Here is a 25,397-nt window from a genome sequence, read left to right as displayed (position 1 = left end):
CTCTCTGATCTGTTTTAACACGTTTTTCTAAAGTTTTTATCTTGGCACTCAAATTAGCCAACTTTTTAAGTAATAAAACAGAAATGATCAAACAAATAATATTTATAATTGACATTATATAAATCCCATCTACATTCATTATCCTCTCATTTCCTTGTTCCATTTTCAGACCGTCAATTGTATTATCAAAAAGAGACCAAATTCCCTCCATTGTAAAAATGTTTCCCATTTTTAAATGTGGGGGGAAAATTCTTTTTTAACTAATTTCTCCCTTTAAGAAATCCCAATTGTCTCACTAAATCTGCTGACAATGACGATTCAGACGTGAAGCTGACGGCTTGTACACAGAACAGTAGAAGCCCGAGTGGGTTTCAAGGCAGCTACCTAGTATGGTAGCCGACCAAGATGGGGATCCAGGGAGAGAAGAGGCCAAAGAGCCACCCATCTGCACAAGGGAACACCAGAAAGCAGGTACCTCCTATGGTTTTTGGAGCCCAAAAACTTATGGAGTTTGCTGCAGAGAGGCTGCAACAAAAACTTACCCAGAGGGTTAGGGTCTCCGCCTCACATGGGGGGGAGACTCTGGCCGTGTACAGCTCAGGCCCCTGAGCTGGGGTCTGTAAGGCCACAGGCAAGCACCTTTTTCATGAATTCATGCCCCACAAGTTGGATGCCAGTGTTGTTAGAATCTTAGATGGTCTTTTAATAAAAAACCCAGAGCCAGATATCAGAGTGAAAGCTGAAAGATCAGAGAAGCAGAATAGCCAGGCACTAGTTCTTACCTCTACGAAATCCTCAGCCTAAAGAGAGTGAGTTCCTGTTTCCTCACACCTTCTATACCTTTCTCTGCCCTGCCATATTACTCTCTGGGATTAAAGGTGTGTGTGCTTCCCAAGCAAAGGCATGAGATCTCAAGTGCTGGGATTAAAGGGGTGTGCTACCACTGCCTGACCTCTATGTCTAATCTAGTGGCTGGCTCTGTCCTCTGATCCTCAGGCAAGTTTATTAGGGTACACAATATATCACCACAGTGGACTTTGTAGATGACAATGGTTCTGAGTGTGAATTCTACAGATGATAATGGTACTGGAGAATGGATTGTTGACTCTATAGGTGACAATGGTGTGTTGCAATGACAAAAGGTTGGATACAACTGCATGTTTAAATGAATTACTTAGTATATAACTGTATGGTTTGAAAGTGATTTATAGAATCCAGTTCAAAAGCTGTCTGGAATCAATGAAGTTTAGGAGAGTTGACCTTAGTTTGCAGTATTTAGTATGTTTGTAGCCTTACAGGGCTTTAATGGGGGTTTCTCTTCCTTAATCACAACTCAATTGTAGCAGAGTTTGTTCTTATTCCTGGTATCAATCTGCTTTGTCACAGTCTCGCTTAAGAATAAGTCCATTTCTAAGTACCACATAATTCTTAATGAAACTGAAGGCTCTTGAGAAGACAATCTCCCTTCTTTCTGAGAAAAAGAACTGCCTCTATTCCCTACGAGTGTATTCTTAGTTTCAACAAAGAAATCCTGCCCTTAAGCTGTTAGGCTCACTACTAGGGCCAAGTGCTAGACCCTAAGGCATGTGCTACAGAATAGCTTGAGAGGGCAGGGAGTTCTTCAGGTTAGAGACGTTGAGAAAGAAAATCATTTAACAGAATTTCAAAACAAGGCTGAATTCTCCTTCAAACTTTAAATGTGTAAAGGTACATAGCTTCAATTTAAAATGTAGAACATGTACATGCAATTACACAAAGTTCAGATATTCATTTATTAGGTGGCTTGGGAACAGTTCCAATGAATGGCTAATTCTTGAATTAGGATTTATTCTCTTAACAATGAAAATATAAGCAATTTTCACTAAAATATTATGAGGACAGAAGTCGAGCTGGGGAGATGGCTTAGTGGGTAACAATGCTAGCTACACAAGCCTACGGACCCAAATTCAATCTCTGAGCCTAGATAAAAAATTGGCTGCAATGGCATGGGCCTTCAATCTGAGCACTGCTATGCTAGTTAGTTTTTTTGTCAACCTGACATTTGCTCAGGTCATCTCGGAAGAGGGGATCTCAACTGAGAAAATGCCTCCAAGTTGGTTTTGGTCAGTGTTTTGTCACAGCAACACAGAATCAAAGTACAGCAACTTCTGTGGCAAGACAGGAGGAGGAAACAGGAGAACCCCCCTGAAACTCCGGGGTCAGCTAGCCTGCAGTATGCAGAGTAGAGCAGCAGCAGGAGAGACCTGCCTCAACAGGTGGAAGGAGAGAAGTGACTCCCCAAAGTTGTCCTTTGACCTTCACTCACACATCATGGCACATGTGCTAATAATACTAAGAACACAGTGAAGAGGTCTACTTAACTTCCTTGTTGGTATCCTGGCCTCTCAATGAAATCAGCACTTATAAGTTCATTTAATGATTACCTGTCATTAAGCAAATCAATCCATCCCAGTCATGCCTCTTAGCTTCACTATTACGCTTAAACAACAAATGTGAAAAACACTGGAGATAAAAGTATATCTAGCCCAAGTCTCATTTTCTTCTTTGCTTCCCAAACTGGTGTGATGCTCATCAAGAGGACTACACACTTATTCAAAATCAACCAATCAATTATAATATGTAATTCTGGAATATTTTAGATGATTTAAGTTATTTTATTACACTTATTTATTTATTGTGAGTGTGTGGGTGTGCCCATGCCACCACGAGAGTGGTGTGTGTGTAAGTCATAAGATAACTTTCAAAAATTGGTCCTCTCCTTCTACCATATAGGAGCAGGGGATTGAACTCAGGTTGCCAGGCTTGGTGACAAGCACTTTTACTCATGGACCCACGTCATCAGTTCAGGGATGATTTTATTTTCAGAATAAGCTCTTTCCTTCCTTAGCATTTGGGTTCTTATATATCCAAATTGTTTTGTGGCAACAACAATGACGACTAAAATAAGGGGAAAAAATCCAGGGAGGGAGAAGTTCCTATATTCTCATTTTCTTATATATCCAAATTGTTTTGTGGCAACAACAATGACGACTAAAATAAGGGGAAAAAAATCCAGGAAGGGAGAAGTTCCTATATTCTCATTTTCTGAACCCTTTCTAGGGTAGTACATTGTAAGTTGTATTTATTTTCTATCATTTTGTGATCATCATTAAGCCAGTCTTAATGTCAGTAGTTTGTCTTATTTTCAAGTAAATTAACAGGAAAATTAGTTTTTCCTTGATCATTTGAATTGTAAAAGGCTCCCTGAAATTAATCTCATCTTTTCTTGAATTTGTTCTTTTAAGCCATTCAAGTTGACATAATATATATACTTCACCACAAGCTCACTTGTTAAGATTCTTCCTTATATAACTTGGCAGTTGGTAGGCCCAAATTAAAGGATTGCAAAATTACTTCAGCATTTACTTAAAACACATATATTTAGGAGAAGTATTTGGTAACAAAGTAAATGTTTAAAAACAACAACACAAATCTAGAGTTGATTTCTAAAAATCCTGGGAAAGAAAGGAAAAGGGACTGCCTTTGCCTTGGAAATGTCACTTTCGTTTGGGTATGCTGTAAGAACGCTGGCTTCTGTAAAGTCTATTGAAATGATTTTAAACAGTACTAGGTCAACTTTGTTACCACTCAAGCTGAGAATGTCCTAGCTTATGTGCAAGGTTTGATAATTCTCTGACTCATTTAATTGGAGTTAGGATCTGTCATCCCTAACTCATTCATTAATTCATTATTCAAAATTCCACTAAGCTCCAACAGGGCAGAACTGTCCTAGGAACTAGAGTTACTATGACGAACACTCTGAAAACCGACACTGCAGCTTATGTTCAAAGTAGAGGACAGAGAAGTGAATTCAGTATTAGATGTAAGTGTTATGGAGAAAGAAATAGGAAAAGAGGGCAAGGAGTTGAAAGTGTAGACATGTGCTGTTTTAACCAGGGTGGACAAAAGGAGACATTTGGGTAGATGTAATAAAGATGAGGAAGTAAGCTCTTGTGGGTAACTAGTGGAAAAGGAACAGATGGTGGGTACAGAGAAAAGTTTATTTGGTCTTTCGAGGAAATCATCTAAATAAAGCAAGCAACAGGGATTACTACAGGAAACCAACAGTCAAGAAGTCAAGGGCGTACATGGCCCATGTGCAGACGGAATGAGCCTGAGCTCTGACTCAGAGAGATACAAAGTTATACGTGAGAATTTTAGATTGAATTAATCTGGGCATGTTTAAAAAGGATTACTCCAAGATAGGATTGGTGGCACATGCCTATAATCCCAGCATTTAGGAGGCAGAAGGCTATGCTGGTATAACCAGCTGCCTACCTTGTGAGACCCTCCCCCCCAAACCCCAAAGAGCAAAAAATAAGCAAACAAAAATGATTATTCTAGCTGCCTACTGAAAACAGGAAGCAAATGGGCAAAGTGGGAACTGTTTACAACACTACAGAGTTGATATTCATAGATTATGCCAGGATAGTAACAAGTATGCTGAGAGTGGTCGAGATTCCAGACTATGCTGTCAACTGTCCATCTACACTGGTGCTAAAGAACGCAGACTGTGACATAACACTGTAGCCCTTTAAGACTGGAATTGACGGAGCAGAAAAAAAAAAGTTCAGAATGGCTAAAGTTTCTCGAATACGATTTTGTATCTCTCTCTGAGTCTACATAGTGAGACCCTATCTCAAAAACCAAAAGATAGGCTGGACATTAGTAATCTCAGCATTCAGGAAGCTGAGGAAGGAGGATTGGGAGTTTCAGGCCAGCCTGAAATGCACAACAGGACTCGGATTTAAGTTACTGAGAAGAGGACAGTCTCTGGCAGTTTCGGGATGACCTTTTCACATTCCATATTCTTGTTATTTGGAGGGCAATATAACCAATGGTGCAGGTTGACCTAGACCTTGGAGCATATCTCTATCCTTCACATTGTAAAACTCAAATTCTAGTTAAGTTGTTTTTGCACTGCTGATAACTAATGAAGTATTTAAAATACATGAAGAGATTGATCATGCTCATCAGTTTCTTATGAATTTTCTTTGCATTTATGTATCTGGTTCTGGCAAAACAGATGTTCAAGTATGGCCATAGGAAGAGAAAGTTAAACTTTGTTGATCTATTTAAATTTTTAAAAATATTCATTTATTCAGTGTGCATGTGTGTGAGTGCATGCTACGGAATGGAGATCAGAGGACAACCTGTGAGAGTCTGTTCTCTTTTTCTATCATGTGGTTTCTGGGGATCCAACTTAGGTGATCAGGTTTGGTGGGCAAGTGTTTTTAACCACTGACCCATCTTGTAGGTCCCTACTTGATTTTTTTTAACTTGTAAAATGTTAAAGTATCAATAAGGTTTAAGAAGTCTTCTGGGAAAGGGCGAAAAGTGTACTAGCAGGCAGGAAGATGGTACTGGTAAGATGAGTGGAAGACAGCATCACTAGAGGCTTCTACACAGAGGGAAGTAGAAAACTTGCAAAGAGTCCCAGCAAATGAGGATGAAGTGGATACTATCAGTTCAGAAGTGCATGTTGGGTAGTTAACAGTAACTTGACCAACATTCAGGTGCTGGCCTGGCCTTTTGTACAAGCCTGTAACTTTAGCATTGAAAAGACAATGAGGACTGACCTAACACAACAAGGGTTGGCACCCAAGTAAGAGTGTGAAAAATGATTAACTCTTAAATACAAAATAAGAATCTGTTACTCTGTAGAAATGTATGCAATTGACAGCTAAAATGACAGACCCTTAGTGACACATTCATTACAAATAAGGAGTACACTGACTGTAGGAAGCTACACATTCCCTACCAAAGCTGAGTCCACATTATCAGCCTTTCGGGGCTCTGAAATTGTGATTAGAACCAATCCTTTCACCCCATACACATTTACAATAGGAGGTGAGCAATGTCCACTGCATCATTCTATGTTGCAAATAACAGAAATGTCTTCTACTTTACTTACATTTTCTTATTATTAAGAAAAAATTTTTTTGAGACAGGAAAAACTGCTGGCCTCAAAACTTGAGATCTTTGTGCCTAGGACTCTTAGGTGCTGGAATTATAGGCCACACTACAATGCCTGGGTTACTTTTTAAATATTAAAAAAACAAACAAACAAACAAACAAACAAACCTAGTAAAACAAGCATATTTAAAGTCGTTGGAGGCAAGTACTTATTGTCTTAGACTAATATTATTTTACCACTAGTAAAAATCACCAACAAGAACATCAGACCAGCTCTCACATGCACATCTGTATAAAACGTGTAAGCGTATATCTATTTCCATTTAGACATACATGGATTCATATGTAAAATCTCCATGTTATATATATCTCTTTAAAATAATCTTTATTTAGTAAGTAAATAAAGACAAGACACTAGCATGGGCTTAAAGCATCTGTTGGTGTTCCCTCCTGATGGATTCTCTAGTAGGATTACACCTGAGATTTAGAGCACTGCTTTGCACGGCAAGTGGCTAGTGGGATATGACAACCTAATTTAGGGAACAATAAACATTCTTTCAAAGCCAGGTGTGGTGGTGCATACTTTTTTGTTTTATTTTTATTTTATGGGCATTGGTGTTTTGCCTGCATGTGTGTCTATGTGTGGGTGTTGGATCCCCAGGAACTGGAGTTACATATGGTTGTGAGCTGCCATGTGGGTGCTGGGAATTGAACCCTGGTCCCCTGGAAGGGCAGCCAGGGCTCTCAACACTGAGCCATCTCTCCAGCCCTGGTAGCATACACTTTTAATTCTAGTACTTGGGAGGTAGAGACAGGTGGATCCCACAGTTGGAGGCCAGCCTGATCTTCTACAGATTGAGTTCCATGACAGCCAGGGTTACACAGAGAAACCCTGTCTCAAACACACACACACACACACACACACACACACACACACACACACACACACACACACACACACACTCTTTCAAGTAGGTTAGCTGATGGCTATAACCGGTACACTGTTCAAAGCCTTGACAAATTAGTTACATTAAGGATACTTACGTCAGCATAGTGGCCTATCATATCACATCGATCACATCGTTTTCTCCAGGAAGATCTCTCAAGACATCTGTGTGTGGAAGACATGGGCAAAGAGCAGTCTAAGCAGAAACGGGCTGGACAGCCATACTGGAGGTGTCCTCTCTCCGAGCAGAGGCAACAAGGCCGGACTTTCTATGTGGCAGACAAACACAAACTTTCTTTAGCAAAATGTATCAGTTTCAAATGATAAAACGTTGTTTATTCCTTTCCTATATAATTCCATAAAAAGTTATTTCTAACTCAAAACGCAGTGAAGGTCCAACCTTGAGCAGAATTGTAAAATCAGACACATGTCTGGACTCAGGGCTTGAACACAGCTATCAGTATGCTGCTGCTCTAAAGTCTTAGGTCTGGATATATGCCCAGCAGGCACTTACTTAGCATACCTTATCTTACAGAGGAACAGTCATAGAGTGGAAATATCTAGGAAAACAGAATGAGCATATCTGGAAACTAAGTCACAGGAGGAACAGAGAGAGAAGCAGAAGTATACCTATGAAGAACTGTTTAGGAGACGTACTAGGTAATGAAGGAATGTGTGTACAGGGCTACCACATGCTACAATATCTAAGAGCTCCAGTTCTGTGTTGTTCCAAAGGTAGATGTACTTGCTTTACATAATTGGTATTAGTACACACATATAAATCTCTAACAGTGAGAATTATCCCACAATAAAATATGCTGTTTAAAGAGGAGAAGGTTAAGAAAGAAAAGGGAATCATTTCATTCAGTCTTCTAGGCACAGAATAGGAAGTGATTTGCACACAGTCACACACCTCATAATGGGGAAGCTGAAATGGATCCAAGGGTTCCAGATGCTGCACTTACTGCTCACCCCTGTGCCAGGCTCATGAGCTACCTGTAATCCAACACACTTGAACAAGAGCTGAGTCTATGTCACAGGTTTCTAGGCCTAACAGTTAGACTTTAACTACAAAGAAGCATCATACATCTCACGTACTTGTGGTAAGGGGCAGTTTTTTGACAAATGGCCACGTTTATCACAATTTCTACATGTGACATTTTTGTTGACTGAATAGTATCGGTTGGTCCATCTTCCAGATGATCTGTTATTGCCTATCTTGGCCTAAGGGTAGGGGAAAAAAAATCAAGAATTAAAATTATTTCAGTCAGTTTAAGGAAACCTACCTATTCTTCCTCAAAACTATCAATGAGTAAGAAACATTATATTTTGGGTCCATTCCATTACTTTGGTAAGACACAAGAATTGACAGACACCTGTGTCCAACCTAGCACCTGGATGTGGACTCCACCCTGTAAAGGTGGGCACATGGATAGCCCTATTTCTTTTATACTTGCCCATGTGACTCCCTCCCACTTACTATTCTCCACTTAGGGTTCAGGTCTAGAAGGAATACTGATAGGCTTCATTTAGTTGTTGCTAACTTCTATGTCTAAACATACACCATTTATTTGTGAATGAAAGACTTGCTTGAATTTTAGTTATGAATGGTATTTTTATGATCTTGTGCCTTAAAACATTATAAAACCATGTAACTACCAAATATATCCTTCTTTTGAAAAGCACAGGGCTACCTCTATCGCCTATAAAACTAAGTATATTTTCTAAGAGTATGAGATAATATTCTTTCACTATAGTCCTGCTACATAGTGACCCAATTCTAGTTGTCTCATAGTCTACTTAAATTCTACTATCTATGAAAGAACATGAGCAAAACACATCATATGAAATACCTAAAGAGGAATATGCAAATCCCAACCATGCGCTTATCTTGTTTGGCAGAATTCCATCTTTAAAGCCAGGCATGGTGGTTCATGACTATAATCCCAACACTTGGGAGGCCGGGGCAGGAGGATCTCGAGTTCGAGGCCAGCCTAGGCTATGTAGGATACCCTGTCTCAAAAAAAGAAAAATACATACATAAATAAGCAAATTCCATTTTTGAAAAAGCTTCATTTTTTACCTGTTATTCTCTTGAACTGGTTGACAGTTATCTCCAATCCAGTTATATCTTAAAACGTGACATCAAGTTGAAAACAACTTAAAAAAATTTTTTTAAGTATTTGCTACAATAAAGCTAATAATTGACACAAGCACCTGCCACACTCTAAATATAACCTGACCATTTCCTTACACTGAAGAAACAGAGATTTCCGGTGTTGAGCTTAGTAGTACCAGGCCATAGGAGCTAACAGGAATCATCAAGGCATAGAGAATCAGAAACAGAAGGGTATCAAATGATTGTAGTACCATCAGCTGACAAAAATCAAAGTTGAGTTAAATTTCTGGCAAGTTAAATCACACACATACTAAAACCAAACTTTCTCTTTTAAGCCATAGGGACTATGTCTTTTTTAAAAAAGCTTATTACTTTTCCAAAAATTATTGTAGTAAAATAAATGAAAATCTATAGATCAAGGGACAATATTATTATTTTTAAAAAATTGATTTACCTCGATGTCTTTGTCACTGATGAACCAGTTCACATCATCTTCTCCTACAAAATAAAACCAATGTTACTCTAGTGCCTAAAATCACATACAGACACATTATGGTTCTTCAATTTGTTAGTACTCAAACCGGACCCTAAAGCTACAAATGAGAAATGCTAAATATCTTAAATTCTTACGCAAGTCTAAAGTGTTACTTTTCAGACTTATTTTATTTAAAATTGTGTGTCTGTACATGAGTGTGGGTACCCATGGAGGCCAGAAGAGGGTGTCAGATCCTCTTGGATCCAGAGTTACAGGTGGTTGTGAGTTTCCTCATATGGGTCCTGGGAAATGAACTCTGGTTCTCTGCAAGGGCAGCAAGTACTCTTAACTGCTGAGCCATCTCTCCAGCCCTAAAATGTTATATTAATATTTTCTGTGGTGACAAGGATTGAACTCAAGGCTTTGTGCATGCTACACAAGTACTCTACCACTAGAGTCATGTGAACCTTTAAAAGTCAGTTTTCTTGTGTGTCTGTGTGTGCACCTGCACGTATGTGAACATCTCTAGAGGAGAAGAGGATGTTGGGTTTTTATTCTCCAACATGCCACCTTATTTCTGTGGGACAGGGGCTCTCACTGAGCCTGGAGCTTGCGTTTTTTTAACTAGGCTGGCAGCAAACTGTCTCTGTTTATCAAAATGTTGAGGTTACAGGCACATGGTGTTCCACCCCACTTTATACATGGGTGCTGAGGATTTGAACTCAGGTCCTAATGTCAATGCACCAAGCACTCTCACCCATCCGAGTGGTTAAAAGCACTCTTATCAGTTGTGTGGCTCTCAATAAACAGTTAACCACTCTGTGCCTCATTCATATTTTTTGCCTGTGAAATGGGCATAATAGTATTTACAGTATTTGTCCTGCCTACCTGAAATCTTCTGTAGGAATCAAATGAGACTTGCAGAAAATGCTTTGTATATCAAGTTCTATACAAATAAAAAAAAAAAATAAGAAAAGGGCCTAAATACCCAACAGCAGATGCAGAAATAAATTCATCTCAATTTCTTTACCTGACTATGCAGAGCTTTAATTAAAGGGCAGGTGTCTCAATGATCCCACCGTCCTTTTTAGGTTTCTACACCTCAGACACTAGGACATTGCAAAACCTTTTTGTGACCAGTCCTCAGAATCTTGTCTTGATCTTCTACACTTGGCTTTTTGTGAAGTTGGTATATAAACTCTGACCACTATCTCCATCTAAACTCTTCAACAAGTTATTTGTTAATAAGTCCGCCCAGCAGTGTGAACAGACTTCATTTTTTTTCTTTAGTTACTCTGTCCAGTGGCAGGAAACTCACACGATCTCATTTATACCTATTAACTATGTCTACTGTTTTTTCTAGGTGGCTTCCACTATAGCATCAAACACTTTAAAAATATACTTATTTGTCTATGTGCATGTTGACATCTGTGTGGAGGTCAGAGGACAAGTTGAGGGAGTTGGCTCTCTTATTCCACCATATGGAGTCTAGGGATCATAAACTTGCAGGCAAACACCTTCACTTGTTACTCCATCTTGCTGGCCTCCACGGTAACATTTGTAAACACTGGATCTTGAAAACTAGCTCACTTTGTAGGTCAGGAAGTTTGCACTTCATTTACAGCATCAAAAAGAGTGACATAAAGAAGCAAAACAAGAGGCCAAATATCCAGAAACTGGGTGGGGCAATGCATACAGGAGACTGAGGAAGTAGGATTGTTGCAACACAGCCTACATACGTAAGCTTAGGCCAGCCATAGCCACACAGCAAAACCCCATCTCAAAACAAAAACAAAACCCAAACTTCCACATATCCCCAAACCACTAAGTGCTGGTCTAAAACTACAACTGTAAACCTGGAGGACGATGACGACATTTTTCTGCGTCAGCTGTTTTCTTTCCTTTGCATTGCCCTTTTACAAACTTGCAAATGCTTCCTATTCCTTTGGTCCCTCTCCGGACAAGGGAGGGACCTATGACTAATGCAGAGGCTCAGGAGGTGTCAACAAAGGATTAAAAGCCAAGTTATGATTTCCTCCTCCATCCAACCTTACTATTTTCACCTATCTCAAAAACACAAATCAAGCTTGACTTGCTTCTCTGAAAAGAATTTTGAAGAGACATGAAGTAATCTACATTTTTTCAGGCCTACCAGGGGTAAGTGTCTAGAAACATATTTTAAAATAAAATACCTGTCCTAAGAAAATCATGAGGCTGCTTTACAAAAAGGCCAATAATCCACAGGAAAGCAGAGATGCTGTGCTGCTGCTGACTTTCTTTGTGGAGTTTGGAGGCTGCACACATGTACTGAGAGTGAGAATATATTAAACAGCAGCGGCTTCATTCCTTCACCCCACCGTATAAATTATTCTTTCATTCAAAAGATGCAGGTAAGTAACACGTGAACTGTCGTTTTCAGAGCTGCCCGTGTATTAGCAATTGGTCATTAACATTTAATGCCCCTTACCATCATTTGAATTAAAAACTCATCTAATTTTTTTCCCATTTTTTTGAGGGGGAAGTATGTGTGTATATTTATGTGCATGTGTGTGCATGTTTGTATAGAGGCCAGAACAGCTTGTGTCTTCAACAGCTCTCCACAGTACTTTTTTGAGACTGGGTTTCCCACTGAACCAGGGCCTACCAATTTGACTGGAGCAGCTCACCATGGAGACTCTGGATCTTCCTGTCTTCATCTCCCCAGTGCAGGGATTATAGATGTGTGTTGTACCCAGGTTTCTGTGTGGGTGCTAGGGATTGAACTCGGGTCTTTATGCTTGTACAGCAAACATTCTGCTGACTAAACCACTCCCTCAACCCCACAAATCTGATTTAATTTTGTTCTTAACATGAAATGCAGGCTGGGCAGAGTGGGCATGTCATTAATCCCAGCATTGGAAAGCAAAGGCAGGCAGATGTTTGTGAGTTTCAAGCCACCAAGGCTACACTGCAAGCCTCAAACAAAACAAAACAACAACAACAAAAATGAAATGCAGGGGTACACCCTCAACTTTCATTCTTTTCAAGACCGTTTTGGCTTATCTAGGCCCTTTAATTTTGGGCATAAATTTTAGAATAAACATGTCAATTTCTGTAAAAAGTTTGCTGGAATTTTGATTGATAATTGTGTTGAATCTACAGCACAGGTCACTATAATATCAAGTCTCCTTATATATGAATACATCTCTTAGTTTACTTTGGTTTAAGTTTTCATGGAATGCTTTTCCAATCTTTGATTATATGTTTATAAAATATAACTGACTTTTATACACTCATATTAAATTGTGTAAATCTCTTGCAATCACTTAAGTTTTAGAAGCTTGTGTTATATGCTTCTGCCAATTTTCAATATACATGTTCACATCATCTGTAAGTAAAAATCGTTTTATTTTCCTTTCTTAAAATTTGTATTCATTTGTCCACACACATCTGTATGTGGAGGTCAGAGGTCAACTTGTGAAAGTTGGTTCTTTCCTTCCACCCTGTGGGCCCCAGAGGGAATGTACCTCAGGTGGTATGTTAGGCTTGGCAGCAAGTGCCTCTGCTCTGGAGTGTCTTGCTTGGATTTTCCTTCTTTCTCTTGCTCCACTGCTCCCTTCCTAGAGGCTCTCCTACAGAACGATGGTGGGTGGAGGTGGTGACGGTAAAGCTCTGCCCAGTTCCCAGGCACAGGAAACACAACACATCTTCTTTTACAATCGAGTAGACTGTTCTTTATGAACATTTTATAATAACCTTCTTTCTATTCCCACTTTGTTGAGTTTTTCATATAAACAGGTGGTGAATTTTATTGAATGCCATTTATGCAATAAACTGAGATGTCCATGATTTTTCCTATTTCTTCCTGAATGGTTACAATAATTTAGTTTCAAATGTCCTTTTTTTGGAATTAACTGGGTTAATATTTGGTATCTTTAAAAAATAAATTTATATATACATATAAATACACACACAAATATATATATGTATATATATATATATATATATATATGTATGTATGTATATATAATTGCATTCATGAAGAACTGTAGCTTTAATGTGAAATCATCCCTGGAGGCCCATGTTTTAAACACTTAGAACCTAGCTAATAGCACTATTTTGGGAGGCTGTGTAACTTGTCAGGGTGGAGGCAGAAGTGGATCACTGTGGGCAGGCCTCTGAAGGTTACAGTTGGATCTCAGTTCAGGCTTGCCCTCTCTGCTTCCTGTCTTCTGTCACATGAAGAGCCACCAGGGACAGAGCTGCTCTGCCACCATTGCACTGGGATGGACTGAAATAAGTATTTCCAAGTTGATTTTTTTGTTGTTGTTTTGTTTTTCGAGACAGGGTTTCTCTGTGTAGCTTTGTGCCTTTCCCGGAACTCGCTCTGTAGACCAGGCTGGCCTCGAACTTACAAAGATCCACCTGCCTCTGCCTCCTGAGTGCTGGGATTAAAGGCGTGCGCCACCACCGCCCGGCCCAAGTTGTTTTTATTAGGTACTTATGATGGAAAAGTAACTAGTCAGGGATATTGATGTATAGTTTCCTTATAGTATCTTTGTGTGGTTTTGATAGGGTATAAGACTGGACTCATGAGAATTGAGAAGAAAAAAAAATGTGTTCAACTGCTGTTATTCCTTCCTTAAATATGTGATAGAATTCACCAGTTATCTGTGTTAGGGATTTCTTTGTGGGTCTGGAATTTTACTTGTAAGGAAAGATTTTTTTTCGGGGTTTGTTTTTTTTTTTTTTTTTTTTTTGGTTTTTCGAGACAGGTTTTTTTTTTTTTTGTGTGTGTAGCTTTGTGTCTTTTCTGGAACTCACTCTGTAGCCCAGGCCGGCCTTGAACTCACAGAGATCCACCTGCCTCTGCCTCCTGGAATGCTGGGATCAAAGGAGTATGCTACCATGGCCCGGCTTGTAAGGAAAGTTTTAAAAAAGGAATTCTACTTCTTCAGTAGATATGGATCCATCCATATTTTCTATTTCTTCTTGGGCCAATTTTAGTAATTTGTGATTTTTAAATAATTTTCTTATTCTTTGATTTATCTAATTTGTACTTTAGTCTACTCAATAAAAATTTCATCTAAATATTGTTTTACAGTCCCATTGGTTTCTTTTTACTGCAATTTTTATTAAAAATTTTCTTTGATAATTTCATACATGCATGTAGTACACTTAGATTACTGTTACCCACTTTCTCTTCTCCTGTCCTTTCTGACAAATCTTCCATCATGAACCCATTTCCCACATTCCTATCTTTTTGTTTTGTTGTGTGTTGGGTTTAGGACCATCTGTGTGACCATGGAACACTGGAGCCTGGCAGCCTAGACTCACCCAACTACCAGGTGATTCTAGATCTCAGCAAGCTGACAAGCGAGATTAATTACCACAGAGCCTGAGCTGGCTTCCAACGTGTGATTCTCCTGTCTCAGCCTCCCACTGATGGGATTACAGACATCTACCACGACACTGGGTAATATTAAATTTTTTAAGAAGACAAAAGCTCAATATTATTTGGGAAAATAGGCCATTCAGCAAAAAGTACTGACTTCTACCAACAAGTAACTAATTCATGATGACAACATGGCCCAAAGTTTTTCTTATGGGAAGTAGCTCGCAAAACTAAGTGTGTAAATCCCTTTGTAATTATGAATTCATATACTATACAGAGTGAGCTAATAGGGAATGGGGAAAAGAAAGCCAATGATTAACATAAATTTGTAATCCCTAAGGAACCGAAATCTGAGGCTTTCCCAATATTTATTTTTCATTTGCATTATAAAGCTAAATTTGACTGATTTGAAACAGCACTTTTCCACCACTGAGACCACAGTGAAATTGTCAAGGAAACAAAAGAATTCAGGTGGTAAAGGTCAAGTGAATGCCTATTAGATAGTGTGAGGTTAGCTTCTCGCCATTATAAAAGTAACAGCTTAAAAACTGTCACCCACTCTCCCTTTTAGTGTTCCTAATATTTTAAATTCAAAGTCCTGTCTGAAACGCACACTTCTCATGATTTCCACCTCTGTGCTTGCTCATTATCTTCCTTGACTTCCAACCCTGCTCCCCTCTTTGCCCTATTCCTATCAAGCTCAAACCTTACTTCTCTAACCACAGTTCTGATCAGCCCTATGTCTTCCTTTATGGTCTCTGCCTTCTTTCTCCCAGTGTATGCCAATATGCCCATAACGGAAACTAGCAAATCTATCCTTCCAAGCTGGGTCATTTCTTTAGTTCCTTATGCAGCCTAAATCTCTGCGGGAGACTTGAAATGGACATTTCATAGGTAACTCAAATTCATAACACTAAAAGTTCTTTTTTCCTTACTCTTGATAACTCATCAGTAGAGTGCTTGCCAAAGTACTCAGCACTGGGCTTAATCCTCAGGACTGTAAACTAATAAAAAATAACCAGACACGCCGGGCGGTGGTGGCGCACGCCTTTAATCCCAGCACTCGGGAGGCAGAGGCAGGCGGATCTTTGTGAGTTCGAGGCCAGCCTGGTCTACAGAGCGAGATCCAGGAAAGGCGCAAATCTACACAGAGAAACCCTGTCTCGAAAAACCAAAAAAAAAAAAAAAAAAAAAAAAAAAAAAACCCAGACACATAAAACAAAAAGTTCTCTAGTTTCCGATTTCCTCCTGATATTGTCTACCTCAACAACTACTACAGTCTGTTTTCCAGGTTAGAAACCCTCAAATCTTCCCTCTCTAGCTGGCATAAGACTACTCATCAGATCCTAAACTGTCTATCCCAAATAGCCTTAATATTATTACTTTAACTCTGGGCCATTTAATTTCTGACATACATTATTAAAACAACTTCTCTTCTTTATCACAAATTCCATCCTATTCTATTGTTATTGGAATAAAACAGAAATGTGAACACATTCTATCTAGAAGACCCTTTGCTGCCAACAGGACAAACGCTGAAACACAGCACAGCACACCATTGCCCATGATTTAGTCCTCAGTTTTCGGGCCCCACTGTTTTAGCTATACCTATTCATTTCCCCAATATTCTCCCGGACTTTGCAGGTATGCCTACACGTGTATTCTCCAGAACCTCTGAGGACACCCCTACTTCATTTACTTGGTACTTGGATTGGCCTTAAAAGTTCTCAATAACTGCCACCTGTTACTTCTTCAACATTAGAGAGGATCACTCAACTTTGTACCATTCTGGACTTGAACTGTGGCATTTCTCTTTGTAGCTTCTAAACAACAAAGTATGACCACCTAGTTATCAGGGGGCATTGATGTCTACTTAACAAATCAACTAAAGAGGCTGGCAAGATGACTCAGTGGTTAAGAGTATTTGCTACTCTTTTGGAGTTTGATTCTCAGTACCCACATCAGGTGGTTCACAACTGCCTGTAACTCTAGCTCCAAGGGACCTGATAGCTTCCTTCTGGACCCCTGTGGCATCTGCACTCACATGTGCACATAACTCAAGAAAAAATAAGTCTTTAAAAATCAATCAAGAAGTAAACTAAGTAACATTTCTATCTCCATTGATTTCCCTTTAGTCTTTTCTCCATCAATGACAGTATAAAAGAACATTACCTGCGTCTTTAGGCTACTGGGCACTTAATAGCCCTGCATTAAGGGTTTATAGTAATAAATAATTTATTCCTTTCTATGTCAAAGCTTTATGTGGACTGAGACTACATTTGTTTTATCCACATATCTACTGAGTATCTTGCAAAATCGAAATAAGAAACAAAAAGAAATTACATTTAATCATATGTACTCTTGTATGAAAATAGCAGTATTCTGAATTGGGACACATAAACTATTATATAATTTAACTGGCTGTTGCTGTATAGTAAATGTTTAGCAAGACAGTTTTTTTTTTTTTAATGGTTGAGGAAGAGTACAGTTTTTAGAGTAAAAACTTTAAGAACCTAAAAAAGTGAAATCACTATTATTGAATAATAATACTCTGATAGGCCCAGGATTTACATAAAATGTAAGATATTTTGCCCATTTATAGATAATTGCACCTGTACCTAAGAGTAGATTAAAGATCACAAAGACAAAGTTGTCATTTATTTGTCATAGCCTTTCCTGAGCCTAACTCTACTACACCAGATCCCCTCTGGGATCTTCTCACTTCTAACAAGCAATAGAAACAGCCATGAGTGAACCTGCGATTCCCACCTTCAGCAGCAGCAGCTGTTACTTCAACGGAAACTTTTGAGAAATGCACAATGCCACACTAAAATCCCTGAGGGTTCAGCCATTTTATTCACCTGCATTCTCCTCAAACGGTGCACGTGTGTGCTTTCTTTCTTTCTCTCATTTTCCCCTCATATTTATGGTTTTTCATTTTAACACCAGGCAGAACACCAATTTAATCAATTTAATTTTGTGCTATATAACTGGCAATAGCATAAATAAAACAAATTTTAACACAAGAGTTTATAAGAAAGAAAATACTCATCTTATTTTCAAGCATATTAAAATTACCAGAAACAGCTTCTATTTAAAATTATGTGTAAAAGATAAATGAGGATTTGACTTTTCTTTTTTTAGAGATAGAGGAAGAAGAAGAAAGAGGAAATAAGTGCAGGTGCTTAGCTTGGGGTTACAAAGAGCTCTTGCAAAGTTTATCAGCTATATCAAAGTCTATTGCCAGCGGCAAAGGACAGAAGGACGTTATCACATATCTTCCAATTTGTACACCCCAAGATTTCATCAGTGAGCTACTGGCCAAGAGATTCTTATTCAGACATTCAAGCTGGGCATGGTGACTCAGGCCTGTATTCTTAGCACTTGGGAGGTAGAGGTAGGAAGATCAGGAGTTCAGGAGGTCATCCTCAGCAACATAGATAGTTTGAAACCAGCATTGGTTATGTGAGACCCTGTCTAAAAAACACAAGTCAACCAACCCCTAAGAACAACAACAACACAAATTCTAAGCAACAAAAACAGAATGAGCAAAATGATCAAGAGATCAACAATATAGATAAGGAAGATATCAGTAAAATACTCCTCCTCCTAGTAAAAGGTATCAGTAGATGACTACCTGATTCCCACTTTTACACCCCCCACCTCCCTGCCCCAAACAGAATATGGATGTTAGAAGTATCTGTAAAAACACAGGCACCCTTCTCTCCCAAAAAACAAAACAAAACAAAAAATTACTCTTAAGCTGGGAGGTGGTGGCGTACGTCTTTAATCCCAGCACTTGGGAAGGCAGAGGCAGGTAGATCTCTGTGAGTTCGAGGCCAGCCTGGGCTACAAAGTGAGCTCCAGGAAAGGCACAAAGCTACACAGAGAAACCCTGTCTCGAAAAACAAAAAAAAAAACAACAAACAAACAAAAAAAAAACAAACAAAAAACCAACCAAACAAACAAAAAACACAGGCACAAATAAAAACATTCAACCCAGAGGCTACTTTGTAAAAGGCGTCAAAGGTAAGAGTGAGAGGCTGTACAAAATATGTTAGCCCTCTGATGGTAGTGGGGTAGCAATCTGGCAGCTATTCTTTCAGTTGCTCTATTTCTTCAAATACTTCCTTGTCTCCTTCCCATTCCTTTTTTTCTTCAGTGTCCGGGTCTGTGCTCATTCTCTCCTTGATAGAACAAGTTATCACCCCAATAATTTGTTTCTATTACCATTTTTGGGTCAGATTTGCTTTAAACCTTTCTCTAGACGTTAGATCAAATATGACCAGGTTGACATTTATGATTTTTCTTTTTTCTTTTTGTGATATTGGGGAATAGAACTCAGGGTCTTAATTAAGCATGCTGACATAAGCATGTTGATATGTCATTCATTATGAGCATAACATATCCAAGGCAAAACTCACCTTTACAACTTTACTTTAAAAGGGCTCAAATACCCTCATCCCTGTAGTTATTAATAGTTCAAATGTAGCTTTCATTTCAACCCAATAACCACATGCTATCCAAACAGTTTAGGTCTAGGGTCCCACAGCATAATCTTTTTTTTGTCTCTGCAGGGCAGTTAAATATTTTTTTGTCTTCCTTATAGTCTTCAGTAGTTACTTATTACCTAAGATAGAAGGCTATTCTACTGGTACACCTTCAACTTCATTTACATATCAGATAGATTTTTCTCTAGATGATTTTATATGTCGTTGTGAATTTTTATCAAAGCAACACATGAATGTGTTTTATAAAAAACTAACAATACTAATATATGAAAAACAAAACACCAATGAATTTGATATTATACTGACTAATTACAATCAACTAAAGAATTATCTCAATTCTTACCATTCATTTATTCACTCAACAAATGTTTAGCCAATTATCTCCAAATACCAGATACCATTTTAGGTACTTAGAATATGTCAGTTAACAAGACAGAGATTGGTTCTTCATTCAGACTTATAGTCTAGTGTGGGAGGAAAACCACACATATCAAAAAGTAATAAGTAAATGATGCATGCTATGAGGTCATAGTGCTTTGGAAAAAGAACAGTAGAGGATGCAGGAAAAACTGAGTGTGTTGGGTATGGGTTACAATTTTATGTAGAATGGAGAGTAGGTTTCATTGGCATGTAAGCAAAACTTACGGAAGATGAGAGAATCAAGACATGCACTTCTAGATAAAAGCATTCCAAGCAGTAGCAAGTGCCATGGCAAAGTGTTTACAAAACAGCAGTTTCCAGTGTGGCTGGAGTAGAATAAATGTAGGGGGCAGGGTAAAGTCAAAGAGGTATAGGAGTACACGTTTATAAAGAGCCCTGTAGAACAGTATACAGGTTTGGGCCTTTATTGTTAGGAAAGGCGTTGTCACTAGAGTTCAGTGAACAGAAGGATGACTTGACCTGACTTGTAAAGAATCATTCTGTTGAGAACAAAAATTGGAGGCAAGTGTGAGTAGGGGAACAAGTTAAAAAGCTACAGCAGTAATTCAATAACAAATAGGGCCTCTGATCGAGGCAGAAGAATGGGAAGTTCAGTAATACACTCTGAACACACTGAAGATGAAGCTGACAAAGTCTGGGAGAATTAGCTATGAACATAAGAGAACTGAGTCAAGGATGGCTGCCTAGTGTTTGACCTGAGAAACTAAAAGGAGTAACTCTAACAAAAACCTGCAAGGAATATGTCTGGGGAGTTATATTTAGTTTTGCAATAGTAGTAAAATATTGAAATGAAGATAAGCTGCTACTCGATCTATGAACCTTAAATTCAGGCAACAGAGGACTGGAAAGAGAATTTTCCCAACTGAGGCTGGGGGATAATATTCAGTTCAAGACTGGGTGAGAGTGGCAAGGAACTGAGTACAGAGAAGGCAGAGGAACAAGGAAGGATTTAAACCAATGAGATGGGAGCAAACTTGAGCAGAAGGACCAACGTGCACTGGGCTGACTGGAGATCATGTATCTAAGTCAGATAAGGCCTGAGAGCTGATTTTAGATTTATTAACTAAGATACTGGTGATCTCAGTGAGTGACTGGATAGAATGATGATACAAAAACTTGACTGAATTGCAAAGAGAACTGAAGGAGAGAATTCATGAACAGTAAAGACAAGGCAGCTGTCTGAAGAGTACCATCACCAACTCTAAATACTGGTACCCTATCAAGCTTAAAATTTGCATCTTCTACTATGGCACCAAGTGGTCCAGTCTGTGTAGGAATTCAGACACTACTTGAACAACCAGCTCCATAAGTGACTCACATTTCAATTTAACTCTAGGAATAATGTATCTGATTAAATTATTCTTAAATTCAAAACACAAGTATTCATCAATGTGCCTATAATAATTATTGCTTACATAAGCTGAGATTGCCAGAAAGTAAGAAAAAGGTATGATGTTAAAATTATATAAAACTGTGTTCAAAAGAGAACTTTCATTTTTTTTTAATATAAATTGTACAACACGTCAAAGAAAATATGCAGAGACCTAAAGAACACACCTTTTTGAGTCCTCACTAACAGACCCCCTCTCAGGACACAATACATAAAAACACAAGTTGCACTGAGCAGAGGTGGCATATACCTTTAATCCCAGCACTTGGGAGGCAGAGGCAGGCAGATCTCTGAGAGTTCAAGGTCAACCTGGTCTACAAAACGAGTTCCGGGACAGTTAGGGCTGTTACACAGAGAAACCCTGTCTCAAAAATCAAAAAACCCAAACCCCAAACCCAATCAAATCAAATCAAATCAAATCAAAACACAAGTTGCTGACATTCACGTCTACAAGATTATTCTTTTATCACGTAGTCCATTCAGGTCTTATGTGAACACAGCTCCACTTTGAATACAGAATTGTATTTGATGTGGATATGAATGGTATGTAAGGAGCAATGCCAGTCTTCTACTGAGATAACTCTGAGGTTTTGTAAAAATAAAGCCTCACATTTGCAGTTGTGGTTCCTCAGGGTGAGTCATCATATCAGATTGCATGGGGCAGAGACAAGTTCCATCTTATTTTCTTAAATCTCTTATCACTTGCTTAGTGTCTGGCAGGGGTTCCACAAATACTATTTAATAAATTTTGAAGAACCAAGTGATGCCTAAAATGATGTCATTTTAATTAAAAATTTTATTTTTACATATTTATTAATTTTACATGTGTGTAGGTACACACATGAGGGTGCAGGTCAGAGGATAACTTGCAGGAGTTGGTTCCCTCTTTCCATGTGAGTCCTGGGGGTATTTCAGGAAGTACTTTTACCTGCTGAGCCATGTAGCTAGCCCTATACTGATCTTTACAAATCATTAATATTTTTCAGGGCATTTACAAATCATTAATATTTTTCAGGGCATTGGTTACTCTTGTACTTACATGTCAGCAGCAACTGACAACTGTGTGGTCAATTTATAACTTGCTAAAATATCAGGGTAAGTACAATTTTTATTTTGAATAGCATTCAAAAAGAGTAATGTAGCCCTTTATGGAGCACATGGAATAGTCAGACAGATTTACTACCTACCAGCCTGTTCCTCATAGTGCTACAGCCTACTGGCAGTAAGACCAAGATGTAAAAGATAGAGGACAAAAAGGGAAAACAAAGAGTCACAAAACAGAATAGGAGAAACTATTTTTAAATATCTCAGAATAAAAGAGGGGCAGGATTACTATGCAAAGAAACACTAGGTTCTTTAAAACACATTGAATGATTGCATACTAAACATTTTCTTTCTTGAGATTTCATCTTCCTATCTGTGAGCATGGAATCTAGCTACCACATAATCTCTAAAATAAATCCCCCCAAACCAATTTAAAAAGTATCCGCTTTCCCAAAGTCCCCAGACAAAAGTCAATCAATCACTCCAGATCCAGATAATTTTCTCTATTAATTTTAGTATCTTTCAAAATCTCCTTAAGTTCCCATTCATACTACACAGAGGGTACATGTAAGGGAAAACTGACAACAGAACCTTAAAATTACAAAAGAAAAATTTCGAATTATATTTCAATTTTGTATATAAAAATACATGTGAAATATTTGTCAGATATTCAGTTCATGCCCCCTGGGAATACATACTAACTTCCACTTCAGAAAAGACAATGTCTATTTATAATACATGTGCAGTATGCACTATTGAGGCCTACTAGGCAGGGTTTAAAGTGTTTTTTTTCAACAAGGCTCACAAGTCCGGAGGTTAAATACACATGAATTAAGGATGTTTAATCCAACTTAAGATACCACCTTTTCATATTTAAAGCAGTTTCCACTAAACAGGAAAAATACAAAACACATGAGCTACCCCAGAAAACAAAGCTTCTACAGGCTAATACAAACATTTAAAAAAACCACTTAGACTTATATTGTGTTTACTCTCATTTCTTATATGTATACTTATATATTGTTAAAAGCAAAATATTTTATGGAGCAGAAAGCTGTACAAATAAAAACCCTCCTATTTGTCATGCACTTAGAAATATTTAATAAAAACCATGCTGAACTATAACTAGGGCTAACAGCATAAAATATAAAGTATGGTTTTGGTGTGTGTAAACACAATGCTAGTGTGCACACAGAAAATAAATAGTTAAACAGCTTCTACCTGTTTTGTGTACTCCCTTTCAGATATTGTCCCTAGAGCTTTGGCCTCTGTTGCTGTCTAACTTGAATTCACAAAACTCAATGGCTCATGGTTTTCAAAGCTTAGGGCAACGTTAGCAGAACAAAGTCGCTTTCTCCCTCTCTCTCCTTCTCTTTTTGGTGTGTACAAGTATGGGGACCACAGGAACAGTTAAATTCATGGCATGGCTGGTCTACCACACAGTCGGGGGAATTCTTTAAATAGAGCCTGTCACTCTCTTGGCCCATCAATGGGATTTCCTCCTCGAACTGCTGATTCGTTCAGGTACACAACAGAGGAAATTTCAGTTAACCTTTGTTTCACCCCAGGGAAAAATCTGTCTGAAAGTATAAAATGAATAGATTAAAAAAAAAAATAAGCTGCTCAGCCCCACGGCTGTTCTCTTAGTGCTCACTGCAGCTTAAGTTAAACAGCAGAAAGGGACAGTGGCGTGTTGCATTCCCAATGGAAATGCAAGCATAATACAGGGTATCCAGTAGGTCAGATTTTATTTTGATGACTAAACCAAACCAACTGTCCTTTCTGTTAAATAAATTTGAAATCCTCCTTCTGATAATCTTATGAATCAGATTTTTCTTGTATCATCCAATCACTAAACTGCTATAATGTGAGTGTCTCTAAAAAACTGCATTCTCAATCTTTATACAATACAGAGAGGGGGAAGAGGTGGGGAGAGACCGACTCCTAGGAATATTTTCAAATAAAACTAACTTGTTAAATTTAAGCAGTAACAGGGTGCCAGACCCCCCCCCCCCAAAAAAAAAAAAAAAGGAATCAACTAAATGAGAATCCTGTTGAACTCTATTATCTCTTTCAAAATAAAAAATCAAAGGGAGGAGGGATACATGGAGACCCCATTTTGAAGCAATAAGAGTTCCAGGAGAGGCTAGAGTTGCTCTATAGTTGTGAGAAATCACAGGGTGAAGGATGAACACAGAGAAAACAGAAGTTAAACTGTTTTCCCAGGAGACTAAGATAATTTTGACTACATGCAATTAAAAACATGAATATAAATTTTGAGATATGGTGGGTGAATATACATTGGATACCTACTTCTACCAAATTATTCCTGAACTCAGTGAGGAAGAAAAGCTATTTTAACTTTAGCTATAATTACAATATATTGACTGTAAGCTATTGGGACAGCTCTCTAAATCAAAAACAAGATCAATTTCACCTCAATGACCAACGGCCATTTTCAAAAAAATAACAAAAAAAGGATTCAAGGCATTTTTGCTTAAATTTTCTTACCTATATTATATGAACATTTTCTATTTTTAATCAACATGCTGTACATTGATGGAATAACATGATAACTTTATGTCCTACAGTGTGAATGGTTGAATCAGAGTAATTACAGTTTCTTTATGTTAGGAAACTCACCTCCGCCCAGTTACTTGAGATTGTGACTGTTAGAATCTCTTACCTCACTGTGTTATAGAACACCATTTATCCCATATACCTGTATTTTGGTACTAGTTATTCACTCTCTGTCAATCCAGCTTCCTAGCTGCTGTCTTTCTTACTCCCAAGGCAAATTTCTTTAGCTTGTACCTATGAGAGAAAACCCACACAATTCTCTCATGGCCATTCTCTGCTAGGCTTATTTCACTTAACACAATGTCCTGCAATTCCACCCATGTTGCTGCAAATGACCAGAATGCAATCTTTGTGGCCAAATAATATTCTATAGTGTATACAGGACACATTTTCTTTATCTATTCAGCTGTCAATGTACATCTTGGTTTGTTACCTTTGTCACTGTGATGACTGCTACAATAAACATAGAGTACCAGTCTGACTGTGTATGTATGTATGCATGCATGTATGTATGTATCTCCAAGTAGTAAAATTGTCAGGTAATACTGTTAGCTTTTTTTAG

General features: G+C 38.3%; 1 protein-coding gene across 3 annotated transcripts in view; it reads right to left on the bottom strand.

Annotated features, from left to right (window-relative positions):
* The window catches only part of Zcchc7 (zinc finger CCHC-type containing 7), a 190,816-nt gene that overhangs the window by 32,699 nt on the left and 132,720 nt on the right, over window positions 1–25,397 (bottom strand). For all 3 annotated transcript variants that reach the window (XM_059254261.1, XM_059254263.1, XM_059254262.1), the window contains exons 3-5: window positions 9,475–9,518; window positions 8,000–8,125; window positions 7,000–7,170 (exon numbers count right to left, since the gene is read on the bottom strand). In XM_059254261.1, coding sequence (XP_059110244.1) covers window positions 7,000–7,170; window positions 8,000–8,125; window positions 9,475–9,518 — 341 coding nt within the window. The remainder of the gene's footprint in view (window positions 1–6,999; window positions 7,171–7,999; window positions 8,126–9,474; window positions 9,519–25,397) is intronic.

This window comes from Peromyscus eremicus, chromosome 2 (genome assembly GCF_949786415.1).
Source record: "Peromyscus eremicus chromosome 2, PerEre_H2_v1, whole genome shotgun sequence".
Lineage (NCBI taxonomy): Eukaryota > Metazoa > Chordata > Mammalia > Rodentia > Cricetidae > Peromyscus > Peromyscus eremicus.
This window is presented reverse-complemented; position numbering and strand designations above follow the sequence as displayed.